This window comes from Rhea americana, unplaced genomic scaffold, assembly GCF_003343005.1.
Source record: "Rhea americana isolate MKP2758 unplaced genomic scaffold, rheAme1 scaffold_149, whole genome shotgun sequence".
In the NCBI taxonomy this organism is placed as follows: domain Eukaryota; kingdom Metazoa; phylum Chordata; class Aves; order Rheiformes; family Rheidae; genus Rhea; species Rhea americana.
Window position 1 is genome coordinate 629,436 of NW_028185583.1, and position 24,035 is coordinate 653,470.

Sequence of the window (24,035 nt, forward strand, 5' to 3'; positions counted from 1 at the left end):
ATAAGGCCCTGATRTTGCAGTACAGAGTACATCACTGAAGTACTGAATAATGGAATAAAAACACTAAAATAAACAGAACCCCTTTGAAAAGCGGGATGCCCATCTGGATCAGGATCTGCAACTGGAGCTTAAAGGATGTTATCATGTGATGGGAGGAGACAGCTGTCTGCCCCACAGAAAGCACCATCACAACTAACTGTTTCAACAGGAACACAACTGTCTGAGTGGAAATGGAGATATGCAAAACTTGCACAGCTGCTGTCTGTGCTGTTCCCTTTCTGTAAATAAGCTTCCAGAAACTGCCGACTTGGCACTTTTTGCAAGCCCTAGCATTCACAACACACTCTCTCCTCAAATAAATTTAGTCTTTAGAGTTAAGGARTTGCCTCACAATTAATGCATCTATTTATTTATTTTGGATGATGCTTCTAGCTACATTCATTGCTGCTGCTGCTGTTTCACTGCTTATCTCATTAACCTATATGTGTTGATTCAATCTGGGCAAGCTATAACAGACTTTCTCAGTCAGAGTACTCTGACAGGGCTCCTACCTCCCTTCCTTCATCCTGAGAGGACTGTCCTCCCCTCTTTTCCATCTCCAGTCCTTTTTGCTCTTCATATAATTATAGTTCTTCTCCGTAGTGGAAGAGGATTAAACCTTGAGCTCATAGCAGTAGCATTTCCAGAGCTGTAGATGAGTTTGTGCAACTGGGCTGGGGAACGTACATTACCAGAGAGCTCCTGGAAATGACATGATCACTACAACACAGAGGTAATAAAAATCCAGCCACTAGTTGTACTGACAAGGTAAGGAAGCACAAGGAAAGAAAATATAGCTACTAGTTTAGCAGTCACGATATCTTTATATCAATTTTATGAGACACTACAGCTGACATTGTAGAGAGAACCCAAGTCCCTGATATCCTGAGTGAGTCACTTCCACTGGCGTCCTGTAATAGAGATTTTGGATGACTGATGCTTCTGGCAAAAGGGTACGTAACAGTCACCTGTGGCGATCTGACAGTCCTTGCTGTAAGGTTGTAAGGTTTGTCTTGCGTGTTATGCATGCCTTCCAACAAGGCATTTAGCACATTATAAGGACTCTTTTGGTACCCTTAGCTTCTTCTTTTGGAAAGTGTTCTTCACCTTGCCAGATGGGCTTGTAACACCTAGCTTATTTTAGAGGTAGGATCAAGTCTCGTGCATTGAAAACCCAGTGTAAAAGATCATTTGTCCTATGAAGGGCACCACTAACTCAGTGGCACCTTGATTGTTTTTAGAGAGAAGCATAGACAAGGGGCAGGTTGAGCTCAGTTGGTGTTGCTAATGCCAAGGTCACGGGTTCAATCACCGTGCGGGCTATGCTGAGGGTTAGACTAGATGATCTCCAGAGGTCCCTTCCAACCTTACCATTCTATGATTCCATGATTATGGCTGGTCAGTCACTGGGACCTGAACTCAAGCATCAGCAGAAGCACCCAGGCAAATCTAAATGAGGAAATAAAATGTGATGATAGTTGCCCATCACAATGAACTACTGCAAGGACAGAAAGATAGATCCTGCGCCTCTTCATGCTTTTCTGGAAAACATACTTTAGCCAAAGAGAAGTTAAGTTTCGATGAAACACAAGTTATTACACTTAGTGTGTGGGATGACAAGTAACACTTAACCTTACCATAAATGAAAACTATTAGAGGAAGAAAAGGAATGAAGGCTGTTTTTCACTTTCAGAAAAGTGAATCCAGCAAATCACAACATAATTAGCAACTGCATCAGTGATGCAGATGCCAGTTTACAATCCTACTTCCTCTTTAACAGTTACATTGGATTCCCAGTCCTTGGAGGAATAAGAGTGTTTTTGTACTTCTGGAGCCTGAAAGTACCAAAAGGAGAGGCCAGTCTTCTTTGTTCTCCACTGAAATTGATGTATTTTCTCTAGTCTCTTTGCCAATATTGATCAGGTTCCCCTTTATGTTTCTTGAACTCGAATGTTCATGCACTTTGGTGGTCCTATGCAAACAGCTTGTGAAGTGCTCTGGCTTTGAAAGGACCTGATAGAAAGCAATAGAAATTGTTTCTTTAGGACGTGGAAAAGAGCATGGGAAAAATAACTATTTTTCTAAGTCATATGAAGACAAAGGAAAAAATAAGTTTTTTCCTTCAGCTGTTAATAACAAGATACACTCTTGCAACAAGATATTTTCTCCAAAGTAGATCAAGGCTCTGGTTGATACTGATGCATATTTGGCCTTGGCAAATTAAATGACTGTCTTAAAATTTAAAGACGTATCTCTATTGCTCTATAAATACATTCAGGATCTTCTTTTCTGCCAGTGCCAGGGGTTTCTTTCCCTTCTGAAGAGCTGGTGCCATTATCAAATGGCTTTGATTCTTCTCCTCTGTCATTTTGTACTAGTCTTGAGAGAAGAAAGGAGGAGAGATGGGAAAGCTGTTTTTGTTCTGCTTGGGTGCATCTACATTAGCATTTTAGTTTGGATGAGGAATGTGCTTTATAAGTGAATGTCGTTACTGTCAAATTCACATTGCAGCAGCCTTGGAGTAAGTGAACTGGATTGCTTTCAGATGTAATTAAACCAGAAAAGATGATTCAGGAGTGTGCTACAGAAGTGGGCATTAAAGTCAATGAGAAGAGACTACAGGGTTAGTCTGAAGTAATCTCTCCCACCCACCTAGCAACACATATATTATGAACATCAGAGGCAGCATCAACTGCTTCACTCTATTCCTGCTCTTTTCCACTCCTAGTGCACCCCATTGCTTCCTAATGTGGACCAGAACTTTTGCCTCTTCTTCACTTCCCAGGACTAGCTATAAGTACACTGTGAATATATATTGCTGGGGGCAGTATATATTTGTTCCTGAAAACTCTTAATTTCTAGGGGAAGTGAGGTTGGTTTTTTTTTTGTTGTTGTTGTTGTTGTTTTTTGTTTTTTTGGTTTTTTTGGTTTGGGTCTCCCCTCTGGCTTTCTGCCAGTGTTTACAAGCAGTTACTGAGACCAGGGAATAATTCTCTAGGGAACAGGAAATAGGAAGGACTAGCAGTTCACTTTATTGATGTCGAGTTTATCTAGAACCTGCCTGTGATTCTGTTTTGTTGTATCTCTCATTCATTTTGAAGTCCAAAGCATCTCCATATATTCCGAAGTGCTGAAGTAGGCACCTCTAAATCCAGTTGAAAGTCAATAGAACCTAAAATCCTTTCACATACTGATAGGAAATACCTCCCCAAATACTGAATGTTTTATCATCTTGAATGAAATGTGTTTCTGCACAGAGCGCCAGTGTGCAACATCTGATGCCTGTGTAAACTGCAAATAGGTCTGCTGGTATATGTGGTCCACTATAGTGCATTCCCAATAGGACTGAAATTATGCTTATGAAATGTATTTGATGAGGATGCTGATCATCAAGTCTATAGCAGTTTCTATCATATTAGCCACCTCTATCCTACAAGGACAGACTGTTGTCCTATCCCCTTTTGAAACTATAGTTTGTACAACATGAAGCCAATATATTTCTCAAATAGAGATTTGTGTGTGACTACATTAATTCTTCCAAGTTTCCTCCCCTTTTTTGGTTGCCTTTGCTCTATTTCCTGAGCCCAAATTGTGGCAAAATTGTGGCAAATAGTGGCACATAGATTCACATAAGATGCATCATGGCTTAGGAAACAGTCAAGAGCAAAGTGGGACTGAGAAACAGGTTGACAGACCACAGCCCCCCACTACCACCCAAACAAAGGAGCAAGCAACTGTGCAGAGGTGAGTTAGCAACAGCAAGGGCTGACAGGGTTGGTGAGCCATGCCTTCTGGCTTGGCAACTTCAGTTTATTCCATAAGCTTTTACCCATTCAGCAAGATAATGCACTGTCGCTGTGCTTTCTTATGATGGTTTCTCTTTTATGAAAATTAAGTGTCTCACCTTCTGTATAGGAAAAACCCCAACATAGGCTGTTCTCTATATGTAACATCTTTTATAACATCTCGTCTCTTTGATTCTGATGATTATGGGTCACCTTTCCTGTCTTAACATTGATTTATATTGAACAGGACAAATATCTGAGTATTGAGATTCAGCCCCTGGGTAGCATAGAAACTAAAAGTCTTTAATTGCCCCCAAACCAATTCCCCAGTACGAGATCAAGAGGTTGATTAATGCCTTGAGAGCAAGGACTTCCCAGCAGTGAAATGCTGCTGCATTAATGTATTGGCATTTAGCAGCACAGTCCTCAGGCTGCCTCACCAAGACTSTGGCAACAATACAGCTCTTGAGCAATTGATAGGTGTTTGGTCAATTTTCAGCGTAGAGATGAGCATTTTTGTTCATTTGCTTTCCTATGGGAGTCCCTGAGAGTTGTGTGGCCAAATCCCACATACCATTATGAAAATGTCATCCTGCACTTCTGTCATCATTAATTCTCTGGTCAACAATAAATGATTCTTAATCATCAGATGGGAAATGAATTTAAAAAAATTAAGAATGAGAAAAGGAGAAACCCAAAAGCCTAAGGCATATTTAATACAGAGCAGAGATGGAGTCATTCATTCTTCCAAGGCAAGAACTAATGGGAAAACACTGAAAAAGTCAATATTGTGAGATTGTTTCAAATTAGCTGTTAGAAAGTCTTTCATTTTTCTCAATCTCTTTAACAGTGCATGTCCATAGTACAGAATCATCACTGTCACTCACAGTTAATTGCTGTGTTTTTGTTATTATTTATTGTTTACACTACAGATAGGCCAGAGTGATAGTCTGTAGTGGTGCTCCATTGTTTTAATGACTATAAAAGTTAGAGCCTTTGAGCTCTAACATAGAGGCATTTGAGCTTGCATGGAAATGTTACTCCTCTTTTGTTAAGGAGGTGAATGGCTAAAACTCATGATGGGGAACTGGGGGAGGAAGTGCCTTCTCTGGGGCTTCAGAGTGGGATCCTTCAACAGGCAGAAAATATGAGTAGTTTTTTCTCATACTCATGCCAACCACTAGTGGCAAAAAGGGAGCATTAAAATGTATATTTTTCGGCAACAAAGACTTGAGGCCCAGTACAGACTGCACAGTGTGCAGTTTGCCGAAATAGAGGATAAGAATGGATGTCCTGGCCAAATTTCTCCTGGGGAATGAAACTCTGTCTACCAAAAATTCTGTCTGCCATTTCAGTTGAAATGTGATACTCTTCACTTCCTGACCTAGATTGCTGCATTGTATTGCTGAATGCTCTTAAATAGCTGCTGCATTTCACCTCAGAGGCATGAGCCCTGTAGGGCTGAACTAAGCAAAACCTCTCATGTTGTTTGGAGAAGCAATTAGTGGAGTTTTCCAAACACTTTGGGATCTGTCTGGTTAAAAGGTACTGCATGAATAGAGGTATGTTTCACATACATGGCTTGAAAGCAGGTAGGTGGTTTGRATGCTTCACAAGAATTTTACTTCTAGCACTCCTGCTATTTCTTTTGTTTTTCTGGTTACAGAGAAGGGGCTTGTCTCAGGGGCCTTACTTCAACATGTATGGAGAAAAAGGAGCTATGGACCTTCACGGGTCTAGCCTGTTCCCTGAAGGTGCGAATGACTACGTCTTCAGTCATCTTCCACTACACTCCCAGCAGCAAATCCGAGCACCCATCCCCATGATGCCTATCGGAGGCATCCAGATGGTCCATTCAGTACCTCTGGCCCTTTCAGGTTTACATCCTCCGTCCACTTTGGCCCTGCAGAGGGAGGGCTCTGAGGAGAAGCAAAGAGGAACTGCTGAAACCCTGACAAAAGAATCGTATAGTATTTCTAAGCATCACGAGAAACGTACCTCTCCGCACAGCTTGCACCCTGCTGTTCCATCCAGCGTCTCCTCCTCTCCGTTACTATTGCTGAAACAAAGCACTTCAGAGGACAGTGTCATCGCCCCAGAGAGGGAGCAGGAGGAGAACATACAGACTTGTACAAAAGCCATAGCCTCTCTGCGAATCGCCACAGAAGAAGCTGTTCTGCATGGGGCAGAGCAGCCACAGAGGCCTTCTGAGCCTCACCAGAAACCCTTAGAAAGTGCACATTTTAGCATTAAACACTTTAGTGGATCTGAGGCAGGCCAGACCGGTGCCTCAGCCACCCATCCTGACTTGCACGGTGGTGAACAGGACAGTTTTGGTACATCGCAGACTGCGTTAGCCCATTCCACCTTTTACAGCAAGAGCTTTGTGGATGTCAGGCAGTTGGGCTTTCACAGCAGGAGCGAATCCCCATCAAGCACACAGGAAAGAGATGAGCTGTCACCTGAGAAGAGCAAGCCACATTGATCTGAGATGCATGGAGACTTTTACCCATACATTTACCCCACTTTTTCTTTTCTAGAGATAGAAGAAGTATTCAACTTTACAGCATGCCTGTTCTAAGTTACAGTAGTTTGCTATTATATATACTTTTGTTATATCAAAAGAATTAAATAAAATAACAAGTCATCATGAGCCTGACCAAAACTAAATTTGAAATTCTTATTGGGTCTGGTACTTTTAAATTGTACAGATGTTTGTGCCTTTTCTTTACTTTGCTTATATTCTTATAAGCATTTTTTTAGCAGTAATTTGTACATATTTTAGAATTTGTGTATCTGCTTTGTAATAAATGTAATTTCTTTCCTTTTTTGGACACTTGGATCTAAATGATGTAAAGCGAAACAGCATCAATATATGTGAGGTTGCACTAAAACATATTTTTATATGATTAAAACTGAACAGCTTTTATGTACAGCTCTGATTCTGTAATACTAATATTTATTTACTTTGTTTCATAAATTGTAAATTTTTTTCTTAATGTTGTGGATTGCTTTTCTATGTGAAGCATGGGATTTACTGTTGCATAATTAGAACAAAATGTATATTGTAAAACAAGATATTTAAACTAGAGTATCTTATCTTATTCTGCACTTATGCATTAGTTAAAAAAAAAGATAAAGGATGTATCAGTCAGTTCTTAACTCTTGTAATTTTTTTTGTCTCGTTTGCTGGATTGACTATAACTTAAGTGCTGATTGTGATTTTAAACTGATAGTACCGTAAAGCATTAAAGTAAAACAATGTGCTATTGTGAGTTTTTTCAAAGCTTTATAAAACAGTTATAAATATATTAAAAGTATTTGGTCTTATGTGAACATGTTGATCTATATACTCCTTTAAAAGCTATGGGAAAACATTCCACCCCGTGTAAATATGTGCAGGTGCATCACTGGTACCGTTCTGTGTAATTCACTGGGACCCGCGCGGCTGGTGCCGCTGCGCGGGAGCTGAGCTCAGCCCACGCTAGACACCGGGCGGTGAAGCCGTGCGGCCGCCCCGGGCCGGCTGAGCGGGCGGCCTCGGAGCTGGACACGCGGCGCCGTGCGGCGCCCCGGGAGCCGCCGCCGCTGCCGCAGCGCTTAGCAAGCGCGCGGAGGTGCCCCGGAGCGCGAGGAAGGGCTCGGAGGGAAAGAAAGATGTTTCCTCRCGCTTGACCTCCGCCAGCCGGTCGCTGCCCGCTGCGATGCCCGTGCCGGCTCTCGGGGTGAGGAGCGTGACCCTTGGGGCTGGGCGCCATCGCGGCTGTGGCYGACCCCGAGGAGCAGGAGCCTTCCAGGACAGGGCACCCAGCCGCGTTAGGTTTGATCCACGAGAGGACAGACAGGAGGAGCCCGGGCTTGTACTCGAACACGCGCGGTGGGTTACCTCTGCCGCCGCCAGCATGCGCGCGCGTGCGCCCGCACACACACACATCTGCGCGCGCACACATCCGTGCACACACGTACAAACACCCACAGATGAAAGAAACCAACAATCTGGATTATATTTTGTGCTATTTAGTGGATTATAATTCTGTGAAACAAAGTTTGTATATTGACTTACAATACATTTAAGGAGTGTTCTTTAAAAAGAAATAAATATACAGTTACATGCACCAGGTGTCTAGTTTTCATGTGTTCTTTGAATTTTCCAAGTTTATTGGCATCCCAGTATATTACYGGAACCTTTTATTCACAAGTGCTGCTTTAGTGCACATGGAGGGGCCTTATGAATGTGAGCAGCAGCTAAAAATGTGAATCATATTTTGGCCTCGTCAGATATTATCAAAATGAACCAGTTTATTTCTCCAATAATACTATGTGGGGGCAGATCTGCAGCTGGTATGTCRTCGTAATTCTAGCACTGTGGCATATGACTAGTATAATATCATGGTGAACTGTGACCACTTATAACCATTAAAGGTGATTAGTTTCTTGTATCGACTGCAGAGTTCTTTTACCTTTATTCYAGATCATTATGGTAACTTTGCCTAGATAAGCGCATGCCACAAAACTGCCTCATCTCAGACTGAAGAGAGGAGAAGCTGTATATGTAGTTGGAGGTGAGTGGGTTGTTGGATCATGCATCCATAAAAAAGGAGTCAATTATATATTTGAAATAAATATCTGATTAAAAAAATCCTCTCACCTCTCCTCCTTAGCTGCATGGTAGTGTTAAGAACACAATGTTCTGCACAGTGATCAGCTAATCAGGTAATCACAGGTATTTTATTAAAATGGAACCAGGCAAACCCCCAATGGTAAATGTCCTATTAACATTCCCTATATAAGCAGCCCCCTTACTGTGGGAGTTACTGGTGGCTTGTTTGCTTATTTTAATTAATTTGCAGCTGCAATTTACCATCCACTTTTTCAGCCTTGGGGCTTTTTTTTTTTTTTTTTTTTTTNTTTTTTTTTTTTTTTTTTTTTAATAATCATTGAGCAAGTATCACTGAAATTGCGTGTGAAATTTTTGGGCTACAGTGGAGCAACCCTATAGAGGTTTCAGGTACTTACAATGTTAATTGTATTTTTTTTTTAATGAGTTAATGTTTATACACCGCTTTGAGAAAAACACACTCTCCTGTGAGTCCTAGGCATTGATTATGGCTACCTTTTCATGCCTTAAGAGAGGGTGTGGAGGAGGAAGGCAACCACTTCAGACAAATTTTTCACAAGCATGGGTAGTTTTCAGATCTGACATAGTGGGAACAGGTACTGGGAGTGGATGTGGATATTTATACGTGCATCCTGCCCCCCTCTCCGGGCTTGCCCGCTSCAAGCGGCCCGCGGGAAGGAAGGGCCGCGGCTGCGGTTGCATACTGCTGCGCTCAGCTAACACCCACCTTGCCTCGGGCTTGCAGGCTGGGGGCTTGGCGCTGCAGCAGCGCAACCATGCAGCTCCCAGCAGGAGCTGTTTGTGCTCCAGCACGACTAGCTGCGCTGTTTGCCTTGGTAGGCTTCCCGCAGGTGGTGGGGTGGAAGTTCCTCAAAAGTACTTGGTACAGTGGGTGCACGTAGGTCTGACGGGAATTTCAGGGGCATTTTTGCAATTTGGCTCTTTGGTTCCCAAGGCCAAGCTCACAAGCACGGTTGGTACTGCTGCAGGGACAGTGATCGGCTGAGTATTTCCTATGCAATCCTCTTCTTGTCCCTAGCAGCCAACGGATTTTGCTATGTTCTAGCCTCTGTATGTAGCAGAGGGGTGGAAGCAGGAAGAACAAATGCTGAGATTTCTTCTGCAAAAGTTCAGTAATTTAAAAGGAATGAAAATAAGAGATTTAATGAGGCACCGTAGAAAACTTCAGAACCTAATGAGGATATTCATACGCAATACCCTATAGACTTTCTAAGTCAGGAATATAATTACCATTATATTGTTCAAGGAGGTTATAATTTTTCAATGAAGATCCATATGTCTTTTCTGTAAAACACAAGGGAAATACAGATGCTCTGGCAAGCTCTCTTTGTTCCATCCTCACAGAATACTGTTAAAAGAGCCACTTCAGGATTTATTTGCCTCAGCAGAACAGAGAGCATATTGGTCTCATATAACTGCCTGCACAATGCTGCTATGAAGCTTTGGATTCTGACTAAGGGTAGCAACTACACAGCACATTAAATACCTTTATGGGGACTTTCCCTTTGTAGGACACATTGCCAACAGTGAGTTAGAGTTAGCACCAGTAAAGGACATAGTTAGAGGATAGGATGAAGATGGAGTCAAGCTCCTTAAGTACAAAAATCTCAATCCATGAATGCTGCAGTCAGTTCCTGTTTAACCACAGGGACACCTAAGCTTACAAAGTGCCTCCTCGTTAATGCTGTTTCCTTGAGCTCTGCTTTTGTGCATGCACTGAACTGCTCTGCTAAGAACTACTTCATGTTTGTTCCTCTCTCAAAAAAATCTGGGAGCCAGAAACTACACATTTCTTGAACTAAACCCTTGAGTGCCTGCCCATCTGAGTAGGTATTTGAAAATACCTAACATACCATCAAATAAGGCTCTGTACTGAATTGTTCTTACAGATAGTGCTGACACAAACTCATAGATTACCTTCTCCCGGGCTATTAAAAGAAAATTTGATTGAAACCTCTCCCTTGCTAGACCCATAGCTCCAGCTTCCTGGGATAGTGTCCTATTCACCTAACTAGGAGCAGAAGAGTCTTTTTCATTGCTGTTGAAGTTCTGCTCTTGTGAAGCAAGAAATTTCTTCAGAGCAACACTGTAGCCTGCTCTCTGGCAGATGACCAGCTGTGTATATAGTGATTTGCCCTGCTTGGCGAGGAGATCATTATCAGAAAGGCTGGTCAGTAGACTGGTGTAACAGCAGCTTTGAAGGACAGAGACTGAGCTCATGCAGTTCCCTGCCTGCAGCCTCTGGCTGGCTGGGAGGACAAGATTTTAAACATGCTTCTTGCTTAGTATCRAACTCATTTCTGAGGCATCTGAGTCTCACCATGTGCAGTGGGGGGAGGCTTGCTGACAGACTTACAGTTTTGGACTTTGCAGTGAGGATCAAGCCCCAGAAAGTCAGGCGCTACAGTTCCTGAATCCTTCATTGTTTTTTACCCTAAATAGCTCAGGGAGAATAAGCACCACTAATTTATTCAATTGCACAGTGGAACAAGTCAATGGGATTTATCATTTTAAGTCATTTAGCCTCTTCTGAAAATCCCAATCAATACTCTCTAAAGAATGCCCTTAAAGTAAATCTAGGATATTCAATGCAAAACCTGTGCAGCCCATCATCTATTTTAGTCTAGCCACTTTTTTTCTGATTTTTTTTAGTTAAATTGCCTGCATGAAAAAATCAGCAGTATATATACTAATTGAGTTTGTTACTGCGATGGTGTCCTTGTGCCCTTTTCTCATATACAGAACACATACACTAAACACGGGTTCTGAACATATGCTTGCTATAGGCTCAGTTTAAGATTAAAAGTGCTGTGTAGTTTGCTCTCAGATCATTCTTGGAGGCTTTGCATATGTTGCATCCATCATGTGTGTTTGCGTAATCTTTATTATACTTGCTTTTAACTGAATTAGGAAAAATTGATACCACCAGGAATGTGGGAAACAGCTTTCACTGTGAAATACTTGGCTTTTGCCCCTGTGTGATGCCTACGTGAGCTATAAAAAGCTGATTTGTTGTGTGTAAGTAAGTTTTTTTCCAAATGATTGTGCTTGAAGAGGAAAATTCCTCTTAAGAATTTCTTTATATGTGAGTATAGAAAAGTCCTGTACATATGGTTCATATGCATAGGACTTTATAGATGTGTATTAGATGTGATTGAATTTAAACAAAAAATAAGTAGCTCTGTCTTTTTATATAAAATAATCTTGAGCTGGACTACTGTGAAGGCAGAGCTGGATTATAACTGGGAGCAGACCACTGCAGTGACCATGAACCAAGGAAATCCACATATAGGACAAATTGGCATTTAAGAATTGCTGCTTCTCTATGCTGGCAACCAGCTGCATATGATGCCTTGCTGTCATTTTCCCCGAGACTTTGAGAAACAGGTAGCTCTCACTGCACTGTGCATTRCTGTATGTTGTAAGATCATGTCTCCCTCCAGTCACATCACAGCAAGAGCCTCAGCCAACACACTAAGGTAACGCCAATGATGCCAGGGAACTTCTGCTTTAAAATGCCCAAGAAATTTAGTGAACCTGTTWCCGCTGAGATCTATGCAAATGTACAAATAACCTGCATAAGACTGGTTGTTTACAGGCTGTGCAGCAGGCTTCTGAGAGCACTGGCAGAAAAAAATAAACATTTTTCGAAAAAGAGTACAAATTTCTGCTCCACTGAATTTTGCTGTTTTTCTGCATTGTATGAATATTCATTCAGAAGCTGATATAATGAGGGGAGCTTGATCAGTAGCAGGTTTAATCAAAACCAATATTACTACATAAAGTGTCTTTTCACATTCTTTACTGATGAGCGACATCTATTAACTGACATGACTATTCCCAAGCACAGAAGTCAGTGTGAATATGTACGGCAGCACGCACAGCCCCATGAACATCTGACAAGGTGGAGAAAGCTAGCGAAGGCAAATCAAACTCCATGTTGGARACGAGCATTTCCGTTCCCTCTTTACTGCCAGAATATATGAAGAGACTGACACCATGCCACAGAAATTAATGGAGTTTCCACATTCATTTTAACAGCAGGAGATTCAGTCTCTGAAGGCTTGTATCCATGAGGTGATGAGAAATCTTGCCGCTAAAGTTACAGAGATGTCAGAGTACTTGGCACTTTGCTGTTTCAACCTCTTTTCTTCCCATCTGCTCCCTGAGATGCAATGGTCTTTGCTGCTTTCCAGTGATGTCCATGGGCATTTTGCCACGTTCCTTGGGGCAGAGGACTGGGGGGCCTCAGCTCCTGGCTGTGGAAGGAGCCTCCTCCTTAAATGTCTTTGATGTTTAGGAGAAAGTCCTGAATATGCTGGGTACATGAAACTGTGGCATTTTCTAGACCGCAAGGCAAATGAAGGCTTAAGGGAGGACCTGTCTGGTTTTTCTTAATATATATGTACATACTCATAATCTCCAAAGAGTTAGTTCAAAAGGATGAATATTTCAAACTACATTTTTTCAGAAGAGCTGACCTGCTTCAAATAGGGACTTAGATGAAGCAGCCAGATGAGCACTTGTTCTCCACAGAAACTGCTGGATGCTGAGCACATTTGAAAATCTGCCCCTTAAAAACTTCTTAATGACTAACTTAATGACATCTGGCACTTCATTTCCATTTGTTATTTCCCACAGTCTTTCTTCCCTCCGCAACACCCATATTTACCCAAAAAGAAGGAAAGAACAAGTGAATRAAAGAAGGGACAAACATTCATGGCCATTTTACTGCCAGGAAAAATGAAAGTGATAAAGTGGAGACTTAGAGTGTTTTAGTGACAAAGTTTTTCCTTTCCATTTCTTCGTGACGTTTTCACAGTCAAATGAGGGACTGGTACACAGAGATATCTTGGACTTGTCTTAAACCTTTCAGAAATTTTGTTCGGACACTCAATAGAGAGGAGGCTTTTAACACTAAAAAAAAAAGGCGGGGGTGGGGGGAAAGGCACGGTGTCCTGCTGGGAGCAGTCGTTCTCTGGCAGAAGAGGAGCTAAATAGCCTAATAGTTTTTTCYATTCGTTTTTCCTATGGTCCTGCTGTGAGCAGAAGGGGTTCAGACCCATCTGATGGAGAGCTCAGGGTGCGGAGGCAGAGGGGGCCGAGCAATGCTGTAAATTGAGCCCTGCTGCCTGCTACATCAATTATTACAGGCAACAGGAAGAAGCAGAAGGGAATAGCACTCCCGCGGCGCTGCCCCTGCTCTGCGGGATCCCTTGAAACGTTTTTGCTGGCTCTCTGCGGAGCTGGAYGGCCGCCAGGCTGCGAGAGCAAAGGATCAGCTGCTGTCTAGAGCGTTGCCCTGTGCTAACCCGCTGGATTTCCATGCAGAGATCCAAGGGAGCGTTAATGCCTCTTTAAGCAGCCTTGACTTTGGCTGGGTTTGCTCTCTAGCTGCTACTGCGTGGCGGTGCGTTGCCTCGGACGGTGCTAAAAACCCTTCTCTCGGAGGTGCCCATGGGTGGCTGAGGGGGCTGAGCAGCGCAGGGTGGAGGAACCGGGGCACTTGGCCAGCCATGGCCGCGGAGATGCAGGGACAGGCCCTGGCCCTTCTGTGCCCCTGTGTGCTCCCGAGAAATACTTGGAAACTCAGTATCCTGGAGCTTGCAAAGTTTCCTGGCTCCTGCAGCTTCATTTTCCAGGAAAGGGGACAATATAAACCCTCTGATGATTGGGTTTGCTGTTTTTCTGAAAATTAAGATAGTCAAAATAATATTGACAGAGCCAAACATTACCCACTCCTTAAGGAAATATGAGATGGGAGCCAAACTGTGTTGTCAAGATGCACATTACCTGAGAAGTTCATTAAATTGAAAAGGACAATGAGGAGCAAAGTCTGTGACTATTTTGAATTGGTAGGACAGATTTTTTTCCCCCCCTTGGCCTGTTAGTTTCAGAAACATCAGCTGTGACAATGATTTAGTCATCTGTATTCTGTGTGTTTTAATGGAATGCCAGCTCCTGATTTTATACACAAGTTTCTTGATAGATTGCCTATTTCAGCAGAAATTACTGTTGTCAGCTTGGTATTCAGAGTGTTAAAATCATCAATGTCACAATGTTCTAAATAGGTGATGCAAAATGTGACATTCAGAGAGAAGAGCTCAGCGAGTGTAACATTTTCCAAAAATTTACCATAATTCAAATGCTACAGAATCTACAGTGAAATGAATGTGGGGGGAGAGGAAATCTTTCCGCATTATAACGAATGAAATGTTACAATGGAGTTTGAAGGTGCAAATCAGGCTATAACAAAACATGAGTGTGCATGCTTTCAACACCTAAATGACTTACTGGSTGCTAATTAAATCTCACTGCAAATGGGATTTCATTTTTATTTTTGATGGAAAAAGTGGTTTTATTACATTTACTTGGCTGACCGCCAGGGGTACAGCTCAATACAAATCAAGCAAAGTTAAAGGCCTTCTGCAGCAACATATGGCTTGTTTGGGAAGTATGAGTCATAAATGGAACCAGATGCAAAAAAAAAAGAAATAGTTATAAGAAGGTAGCAACTGTCCTCAGGCAGATGCCGACATTGTTATTTCTGATGTTTCCACTTCATTGTGAAAAATTTACATGTGCATATAAGAGAACAGTTTTTTTCCAGTACGGGCTGTCTGTTTCAGAGCCCTTAGTTGGCATAGGTCACTCAGTCTGTCTGCTCATATAGCTAATTAATGCATTACACAAGTTATTTCATTCTTGTGACCTATTAAAACATGATTTTAAGTGCTGCTTGTTTCTCTCTTTGTTCCGGGGTGTTTCTTAACCTGAGTCTGTATCAACTTTGAGTTCCAGATCTGTTGGTTCTTCCCAAAGTTGTCTTCCRTGAATTCATACAGGAGCACAAGACGTACAGTATGGTACTACTTCTTCTATACTGGCGTGACCTTTTGTTCTCAAGGCCTATGTAAAAGCAGGCTGGTAAAACTGTGTCCTTGCGTAAAAGGAAACCCTATGGATGGTTCCTAACCACACCCTCCACGTATCTCCAGGCATACTTACACAAGCCAACCCAAGTGCCAAGAAAATGACAGCTGACATAGGGAGAGGAGCAAGTTGGGACCTCCTACTGCCAAGAGCTTTGGTTGCTGGTAGCAAGGCAGTGGGTAAACAGGGGAGACCAGAGTGGTGAACTGCAGAGAATGTGGGCAGGCTGAGGGCATTTCTGCACCATTAGCAGGGCTGTCAGCTCTCTGCCTGTAGGCTACTGAGTTGCTGTGTGTAAAGGGCTCTCTGCAACCACATAAATAACCACAAGTCTGTGCAACCATGTCTGGCACCCACAGCACATGCATGCTATAACCCAGAGCCCATAAGTTTCCAAGAGTTTTACTTCTGAGCCTTATACATCACTTTCTTTCTGCCAGAGCCCATGTTTCACCTTATTCCTTTTGTATCTCTTCCCTAACTCCTCCAGCTCTTTGATCTCTCTTTACTATGTAAGATATCAAGAACTTCATCAGAGATTAAATCAGTAAGGCACTCTCCCTTCTTGCCACATACAATCTCCTCTTACTATAGGTAAAAAGATTCCCTGGGACTCTCTGTTGGGCAAAGCCTTGCTAGCTCCAACCTCCAAGGAAATAACAAGTTGCAAAACCTTTCTGCACACAACCTCTCCTGGAAAGAAAAATGGTCATGTACCCTTGAACAGAGATGCAACCACCCCGCGCAAGTGGAGTAGGCGCAGACACAAGTCAATACGTTGTGCTGTAAATCAATTGGTTTCATACAGCTGTGAATACCAGACAACGAGCAAACAATGAACACGCACAAGGGAATGTGGTGACCTGCCGCCTGCCTCAGCCCCAGCCCCGGCTCTCCCATGATCCAGGTGGCCAGGCTCCTTCGGCGCGGGCGTGTTTGGACAGTCAAGGGCTGCCACGTGGCTGCGCCCTAATGTATCTCCTCAAAGGTGGAACTCTGCTTGGTGGAGGGAAAGCTCCTCTGAGAGCTTGCAAGACGTCCGCTTTATGCTGTGCCCTGCTCTAGGGGCTGCATGAGAGTTTCCCAGGGCCTGCCCACGTCCTCCATCTGGGAAGCTCAGTGCTTAAAGCACAGCTTGAACTACTGCCCTTTTCTTGCTGCATTTTGTTTGTACTTAGAAACAGGCTATTAATCAAGTGTTTATCTGATCAGGCAGCCTCTCACTGTGTTTGATCAGGAAAGTTATGGCAGCTTAGTAAGTCACCCACCTGCCTTGGGGGAATTGTAGMAGTAATCAGGGTGTCTGGCCTTGGCCGACTCAAAATGTCCAGCCGTGTAGTCACATCCGTGCCAGCCTCTCTCACAGGCGGTTACCACCGCACAGCTGTACGCTACTGTGACATATGGGCAGCCTGGCTCAGCTGAAGAGGGAGAATTAGTTCYGCTCGTAACTCAGAGGTGTGCTTACACTGAGTTATCTCTGTGAAAAGTCAAACTACAGGCAAACATTRCCCTCTCAGGGCTTGCATTACCGCATACATGTGATCCTTTGCATTTTAGGATTTCAGTTTTTATATCTGGGCTGGAAATGTTATTTCCTCCTTTCACACCTGGTTTCTGCTGGGGTCTGGGATTCTAATAATAGAGGAGAATTGGCTGCTAGTAATTTCAGAAGCAATACAAGGCAAGCCTGGCTGAAGCTAAGGAGAGACCTGTTATTAAGGCTACTGCTGTGCATTCACAGAAATCACCTGGGAAGGCAGAGGGAAGCTAAGGGACAGCAAGGTCTCGAGGATGCACAAGACACTGCAACCTTGGTAGGGAACCTGGAGCTCAGCTGGATGATTAGATAGGTGGTGTAATCTGTAAGGGTAAAATTTACACCTGTGTTAAAAAAAAAATCTTATAGCACACAATGCTGCTCAAAACCAGCTAGATTTTGCAATTCTTGCTCACACTGATGACATCAGTGGGATTGCTCAAGTTATCAGGTGCTTATTAATGTGAATAAGGGCTGCACTATGCAGCATTAAATCTGCTGTAGTTGGGCTAGGGGTTGAGGAGTTCATGTTCATGACTAATGTTTGGTGCTTGCTAAGAAGAGTTGGGAGTGTCAGAAGCAGAGCTTCCAGTTCCTAGGAGGGGAACAGTTTACTTTTTGTGCATTAACCATGCTTATCTTGCTCATTTCAAAAGAAAAACCAAGCCCTACAGCATACCCTCCAAARGCTTCCTACCTCAGGAAGAGCCGTGGGAGGTTTCATGTATGTGCTAACGCTCCATTAGAGGAAAGGACAGAGGGGACAGGAAAAAATRTGCCTCTGTACAAAACTCCCACAGAGAGAAATTTCAGGGGGTCTGGTCCTACAAAGCTGAAAGAACATGCTTAACTTTATATACCCAGAGAGGCCCCACTGACTAAACGTATTTTAAATCTTTGTATGGTCTGTGCCTTAACTTGTAAGCTTTTTGAGTCACAGATTTTGTCTGCCTCTTTGGCCAAGATTTTGATTCAGACACTGCATCCTTCCAAACACAACACTTGTGGCAATGTAATGGGTAACCCTATTTCTATAGCACAGGAAACCCAGTGGTTGTTTCTATGCTTCCTGCTTTGATATTCCTCTTCAGTATGTTAAAAGACTGATTTCTTGCTGCCTCAGCTTCCTCCTGGCCCTTGAGCGAGACATGAGCGTGTCCCTGCCCTGGGAGGGCCCGGCTCTTGTGCAGTCCTGCAGAGCACACCTCATCTCGGCTGGTGTAAACCATTCTCTCATTCCATTGACAGAGCTATCCCGATTTAAGCCAACACAGTATTTGGCTCTTAATTTTGCATGATTTTGATGAGCAGCCAGATCAAACAAGCTGCCTTGAGCTGAATTTTGCTTTGACTTTTTGAAGTTCACARGTGGGTACAAAACATATTAATGACAACCAAACCTAGATTTGACCTTGGTRAATGAAATATGCCTGTACTTAGTGGGCGTATCCCATACGTGTGCCTATYCCAAACATGGCTTCGAGAAGACTGTTACTTACAGTTTTATTTTAGATGGATTACCCTTCCTTAGAAGGTCATTTAAAATCTATTTATGTTCACCTCACTAATATAAAATTGTGATGATGGCTGTCACTACAACACTTGATGTCACAGTGCCACAGTAAACTTAAATTTTCTAATGACATCAGAACAGTCTGAAACGTTAGAATAAGAAATGATGCAAAAATAATTTCAGAAACTATCTGCTATCTTATATACAGACATATATATCATRTGTATATAATATATATATACATCCATATACATATAGAAATCTTATATACAGACTAGGCAAAGAAAAATTCAGCATCCACACTGAGAAGTGAGTTACGTGCTGAYAGGCAAGAAAGAAGGGTGCAACTGCATAAGCTTACAGAGCTCTGGCAACCTGACTGGACAAACTTGGATTTTATCATTTGCATTAGAAATTACTGTCCCTGAGTTATCCTAGGCTGGTGAGCTGAAAGCTGGGTAGTTAAAGTAAATGGAAGAAAAATCATGAAGCCTTTTCCTGTTGTCTCAGTGGTACAATTTTTCACGTTTTTCCCTTCATCAATAGCTTAATGACTATTTACTGATAGCTGACAATAAAGTACATGAAAAATTGCAAGCTTTGGAGTGTTTGCTCACATCAGCACACAGATYTGCCAGGTGGTTCAATGAGGCCCTGGGGAACTGGGCTCCAAGCTGCAAATGCCCAGACCAGAGGAAGGCTCTGAATAAAGAGCAAAGCTCCTCGCTTTCCRAGAGGCAGGGACGTGATGCTGGCCTCTTTAAAGTTCAAGCAAAAGGAGGAAGATTATAATAATCAAAACAACAACAACAACAAAAAAGTAGAAATGCTAGAAGGATCTCTTCTTACACCAGGTTGTATTTCCTGTTGCATTATTTTTTTATGATGTTCCCATTCAAATAGAAGTCCTTCATAGGAGGAATCAATGAAATTACATCAGATCTGTGTGTGAGACCAAGGTAAATCCCAGTTGACACATCAGTTCCTAGAGAGGAAGCCAATAAAGAGCTGTATGTAGGGGGCTGGCTGCTGCTGAAAAGGGAGCCAGGTAGAATGTTTGAAAACAGCCCCTAATTTGGGGCTTTCTGGATGCTTTGTGTGTTCTGGATGGACAGAGAAGTCAATGGCTCAAAGAGAACAACCAAATCTTTGTTTAGAATATTTTGCTTAAGAGTAATTAACAGGGGGAAGAATTCAGATTTCACATATAATATGAATGCAAGTAAACTAGAAAATTCTGTTTTTCTGTATTCTGGGGGAGAATATTAATAAATTGAAAATAATATCTTTAGGTAGCAGAGTCATGGGTAGCTGAAGTTATTTTGTTGGCYCCTTTTCTGCACTGTATTTGTATTACATGTATGTAATGTTTTATATCTGCATGTATTTGTATTAAYGTGCAGTGCATCATGTAGCAAGTGAGGTGTATTACTTAGGACATACAAGAGAGTAAGCAGAGTAAAATTTCATGATGCTGGAGGCAGCTGGTGTCTACAGTGGATGTGATGATCTGGGGTATCTATCTAAAATTAGGTTAGGTTTCTGGGTTATGGATGCTGTGTATTTGTATTAGACTTAAAAATCTATTTTATCTTAGGTCGGATCTTTGCATTCCTACTACCTTTYATCCTCTGACTTGGACTAACGTTCCTAGGAGGAGCTGGCGCTGGGCTAGGAATGATAATTAGTGATACCATTGCAATGCACTCATTCTGAACAATAAGCTGCCTCCTGTCAAGGCAAACCGGTTCATCAGCATGCAAGTTAGCTTGGCAATGTCACCTGGCAGGGGTACTGTCATCATCAGATAGGCTGAATCAGAAGCTGACCTGACTGATGACAGCGAATGTACCCTCTTGAATCATTTGAAACCTCAATCAGCTTATACTGCTGAGGAACAGCCTGAAGGAGGAAATCCCTAAGACCAGGGAAATCCCTGCACTGCTGAATTTCTTATGAATTACTAAGGATGCCCAAGAGCAGAGTAAGTCAAGGGGCTTGAGAGACAGGGACAGTTCAGTGGAGATAATTGCCCTTGGACTACAATTAAAGTAAAAAAAGAAAAAAGAAACAAAACAACAACAAGAAAAAACAAACAAACCTCCATAAAACTTATGTGCATACATCTACTCATTTTTGCATATGATTGCTTGCATACATTAGTTCTGTGTTCCTAAAGAGTTAGTATGTAAACCAGAAGGTTTACTTCTCTCCTAAAGCTCTGGGAAAGTGAAACTCTCAAGAAACAACAGTAGTTCTGTGGGCTTCACTCAGAAAAAAGTGTTAGGTGAAGGATTTGCCCTCCAATAATTTGTTTACTGACCCCAAGATAGATTTAGTGTCTGGACTCTTGCTCAGTGCCTAAAGCCTAAATACACTTAGGGACTCAGTATTGCAGGTGATTCAGTCTGTTGTGTGGCTGACAAGGTGTGTTGAGCCAGATGCTGTAGTTCTAGATACTGTGAAACTGATGTGTATGCTAGATATGCACAATTTAAAACAAGTATAAGAAGTTTCTGATCTCCTCCAGGGAGTGAAATAGTTGATATCACAGGAAATCCAAATAAAGACCTCATCTAACCCTTCCCATCTTCAGAGACAGCAAGAGAGTGGATCTTTGAATTAGCAAGGATTTCCAGGATAAATGGACACTGGACCAGCTATTAGATACTGACTTAGACTTGGAAGAGCAAAGCAGTGAAAACAGGGTGAGAGGAGACCCTAGGAATAATTGCAGTATTACTGGTGAGTCCTTCTGTAGTAGCTCGCTAGTAGTGAAAGAAACCACTAGCTGGTAGGATGGCAGCTGATCTTCATGAGCTTGACAAATGCAACTTTCTGTTGAATAAACATGAGGGAAAGTAGGATGTAAATCTGGGCTGTGATATTTTGAAGACTTTGGAAAAGTGCTAAATTTGCTTGGTAAACCCATGGAAATTGGCAGTGATACAGAAATTTGAGGCAAATGGAACAATTAGGTGCTGTGAGAAGAAAATGGTCATGAAAAGACTTTTGTAAGGTTGAAGCTGTTTGCAATAGAAAATCCCCAAACTTACTGAAGMCCACTCCTGTGCTTTAGGGAAATGTACCCCAATACACCAAGTAAAGAGGGGAGATGCAAGGCACACTAAAATGATAATGAGAATTTGAGAACTGAAATGCAGTAACACCTGGGAATTGCACAGCACTAGTCAATGCTGGCTCAAACATGACATGACTGGAGTGAGATCAGTCGTGCAGAGCAATGTTAGAGAACTGGGAACCAAAAGAAGTCTCCTGCCCGTCTCAGGGGAAGAAAGTGGCATAGAACTGCGCAACTGTTCAAACCTGGGGAAATTATGGAAATTTGGAAAAAGACTTCTGAAGTTTGAACAATAATAGTCAGTTAGGATAGTCAGAGCAGTGGATGATCTAAAATCTGTTTGTATTTCTTTGCTGTTGATGTATGTCGTAAATGTCAGGAAAAAAGGGTTTTTATATGAACAGATCAAACAAATAGTTTGAAGGCAAATGATTTCCTGTGGTAAATTCGTCTTGCTTCTGGAAGCAGAAGACATAATAAACTGCATGTTGCAATAATTTTCCGGAGGAGAAAAAAAAAGAAAAGAAAGAAAGCACCCACCAGCTGAGGCTGGCTTTGAAATTCAAGTTAGAGATGAATTTTAGCTATCAAAATTCACATAGGCTGCAAGCCATTATGGATTCTTACTTGCTTGTGTAATGGTTTTGATCCATGTAAACTTTTTACTTATTTTATAAAAAGAACTGTGACACCACCTCCCCTAAAAAAAAGAGCTAGAAGATTTCATAAGTGCATATCTGTAAGAAAACTGCAAAGCTCAAATGAATGAAAATGTCTCTCTTCAAAGTAAAAACTGGCCTAACCTCACACTGTCCTTCGGTCTCTGGTTAAAAAATCCCCAGCACTTAGATGCAGCCACTCAGTGCAGTCACTCAGCGATTTCTCTTCACAGAAAGAACTRCTACTCTATAAAATGCAGGCAGGGTGAAGAGCATTGGCACAGGAGAAGTGATGTTTGTGTTACAGAAAAGGATCTGTGTAAGACAAGAGCAGCTCTTGAGCAGCCGTGTCTCATGGGATCATCAATGGATCATGGTTTGGTGTTGTTTTGTTTTGGTTTTGATGTGTGTAAGCCTTTGCTTGAGGCCAAACTGGGCAATCAATATTTGCTGATGGTGGCTGACTACTTTACCAAATGGTTAGAAGTTTAGGCAGAAAGGAGTCAAAAGGCTGTGAGAGTAACAGGAGTCTTTATCAGATCTGATAAGGTCACCTACAGAGAACAAGCATGATGTTTTCAATCCCAAATTATGCAGTGAGTTTACGAGAGCAGAGGGATCCTCCAGTCCAGCAACCTCCCGGTCCCACAGGATGGGGAGAGAGTTCAGTGGGACTCAGCTGTCATTACAGCGAAGCAGYACCACTGTGGACTGGGCATATCGCCTTTCTTCTCATGGGTTACAGACGTCTCTGGTTTGTTTCTTGCTTGCTTTGTACTTTCTTTGTAAATACACCAGTGTACTCCCAAAATACACTTGGCCTGCRTCAGCCAGCTCTTCTCATAGAAGCAATGTGTAAGGACTGAACCCTGGCTTGCTGCTTAGGCTAAGATAGGACCCAAGGTGGTAGCAGACAGGGTGAACCCTAGAGCCTGATAAAAAAGTATGCTACTGGAATTAAGTCATTTCCTTGAGTGCACTCTTCTGAATTCGCTTCCATAGGAGGAAAAGATTTTCCCTAGCCACATAAATACCCTCTGAAACAGTATTATATGGTGCTCCCGGATCAACACTGCAGCCTACTGGCCATTTCACTCATAATAAACTCATTGAGTCTGTAAGCAAAATTCCTGTCTTCAGCAGGAACCAGGTCCTCGTAGACATGCTTGGATTATATACAGCATGTCTTTAGCAGCAGAGTCATAATACCCACTGAGAGTGGTTTAAATACATTTGACTTGTTGTGGCAGATCCAATATATCTTCATGGAGAATTTACAGTTACTATAGCAAAATAAGTCATTTAAGCTGCCTTAGTTATATCTCGGAATTTCCTTTGGTTTATTCATGGTTGGAGGATTTGCAATTCAGAATTTTGGCAGCTTGTCAACAGTTGCGTTGTTGAAAGGAGAGATGCATTCCATAACCTTTAAATAGGCTGAGATCTTTTTATCGGGTGTGTTTTTAGCATCTGACCAAATTCTTCGTGCTTATAGTTAACTTAGCCATACTTTGTTGCAATTATTTCCACTTTCTAGCCCTTTCTCTTACTTTGTTTAAATTTCTCCTTACAACTTAGATTAAATAAAAAGTTTATCTTATAATTAATAAGAATACAAGGTTATATATAATACACTGTAGAAATGATAATAATTCTTAGAATACAACCATRAGATTAATTACTCTGTAATTTAATYGTTCATTATTCCTTCTTGTATCTTAGAACCAACATACCTTTTCTAGGTAAAATATTGGCTTTCTTGCAATTCACTGACAGTATATTTATCTAATATTTTGCATAACCATAAAAGAAGGATAAAATAACAAAGTGAAACACAATGTTATT

General features: G+C 42.0%; 1 protein-coding gene across 5 annotated transcripts in view; it reads left to right on the forward strand.

Annotated features, from left to right (window-relative positions):
- Nucleotides 1-7,939, forward strand: part of HIVEP2 (HIVEP zinc finger 2) — a 151,699-nt gene extending 143,760 nt beyond the window's left edge. For all 5 annotated transcript variants that reach the window (XM_085299267.1, XM_085299268.1, XM_085299270.1 and 2 more), the window contains one exon: nucleotides 5,491-7,939. In XM_085299267.1, the coding sequence (XP_085155393.1) occupies nucleotides 5,491-6,309 (819 nt within the window). In that variant the 3' untranslated portion in view covers nucleotides 6,310-7,939. The remainder of the gene's footprint in view (nucleotides 1-5,490) is intronic.
- Nucleotides 7,940-24,035: the final 16,096 nt, after the last annotated feature.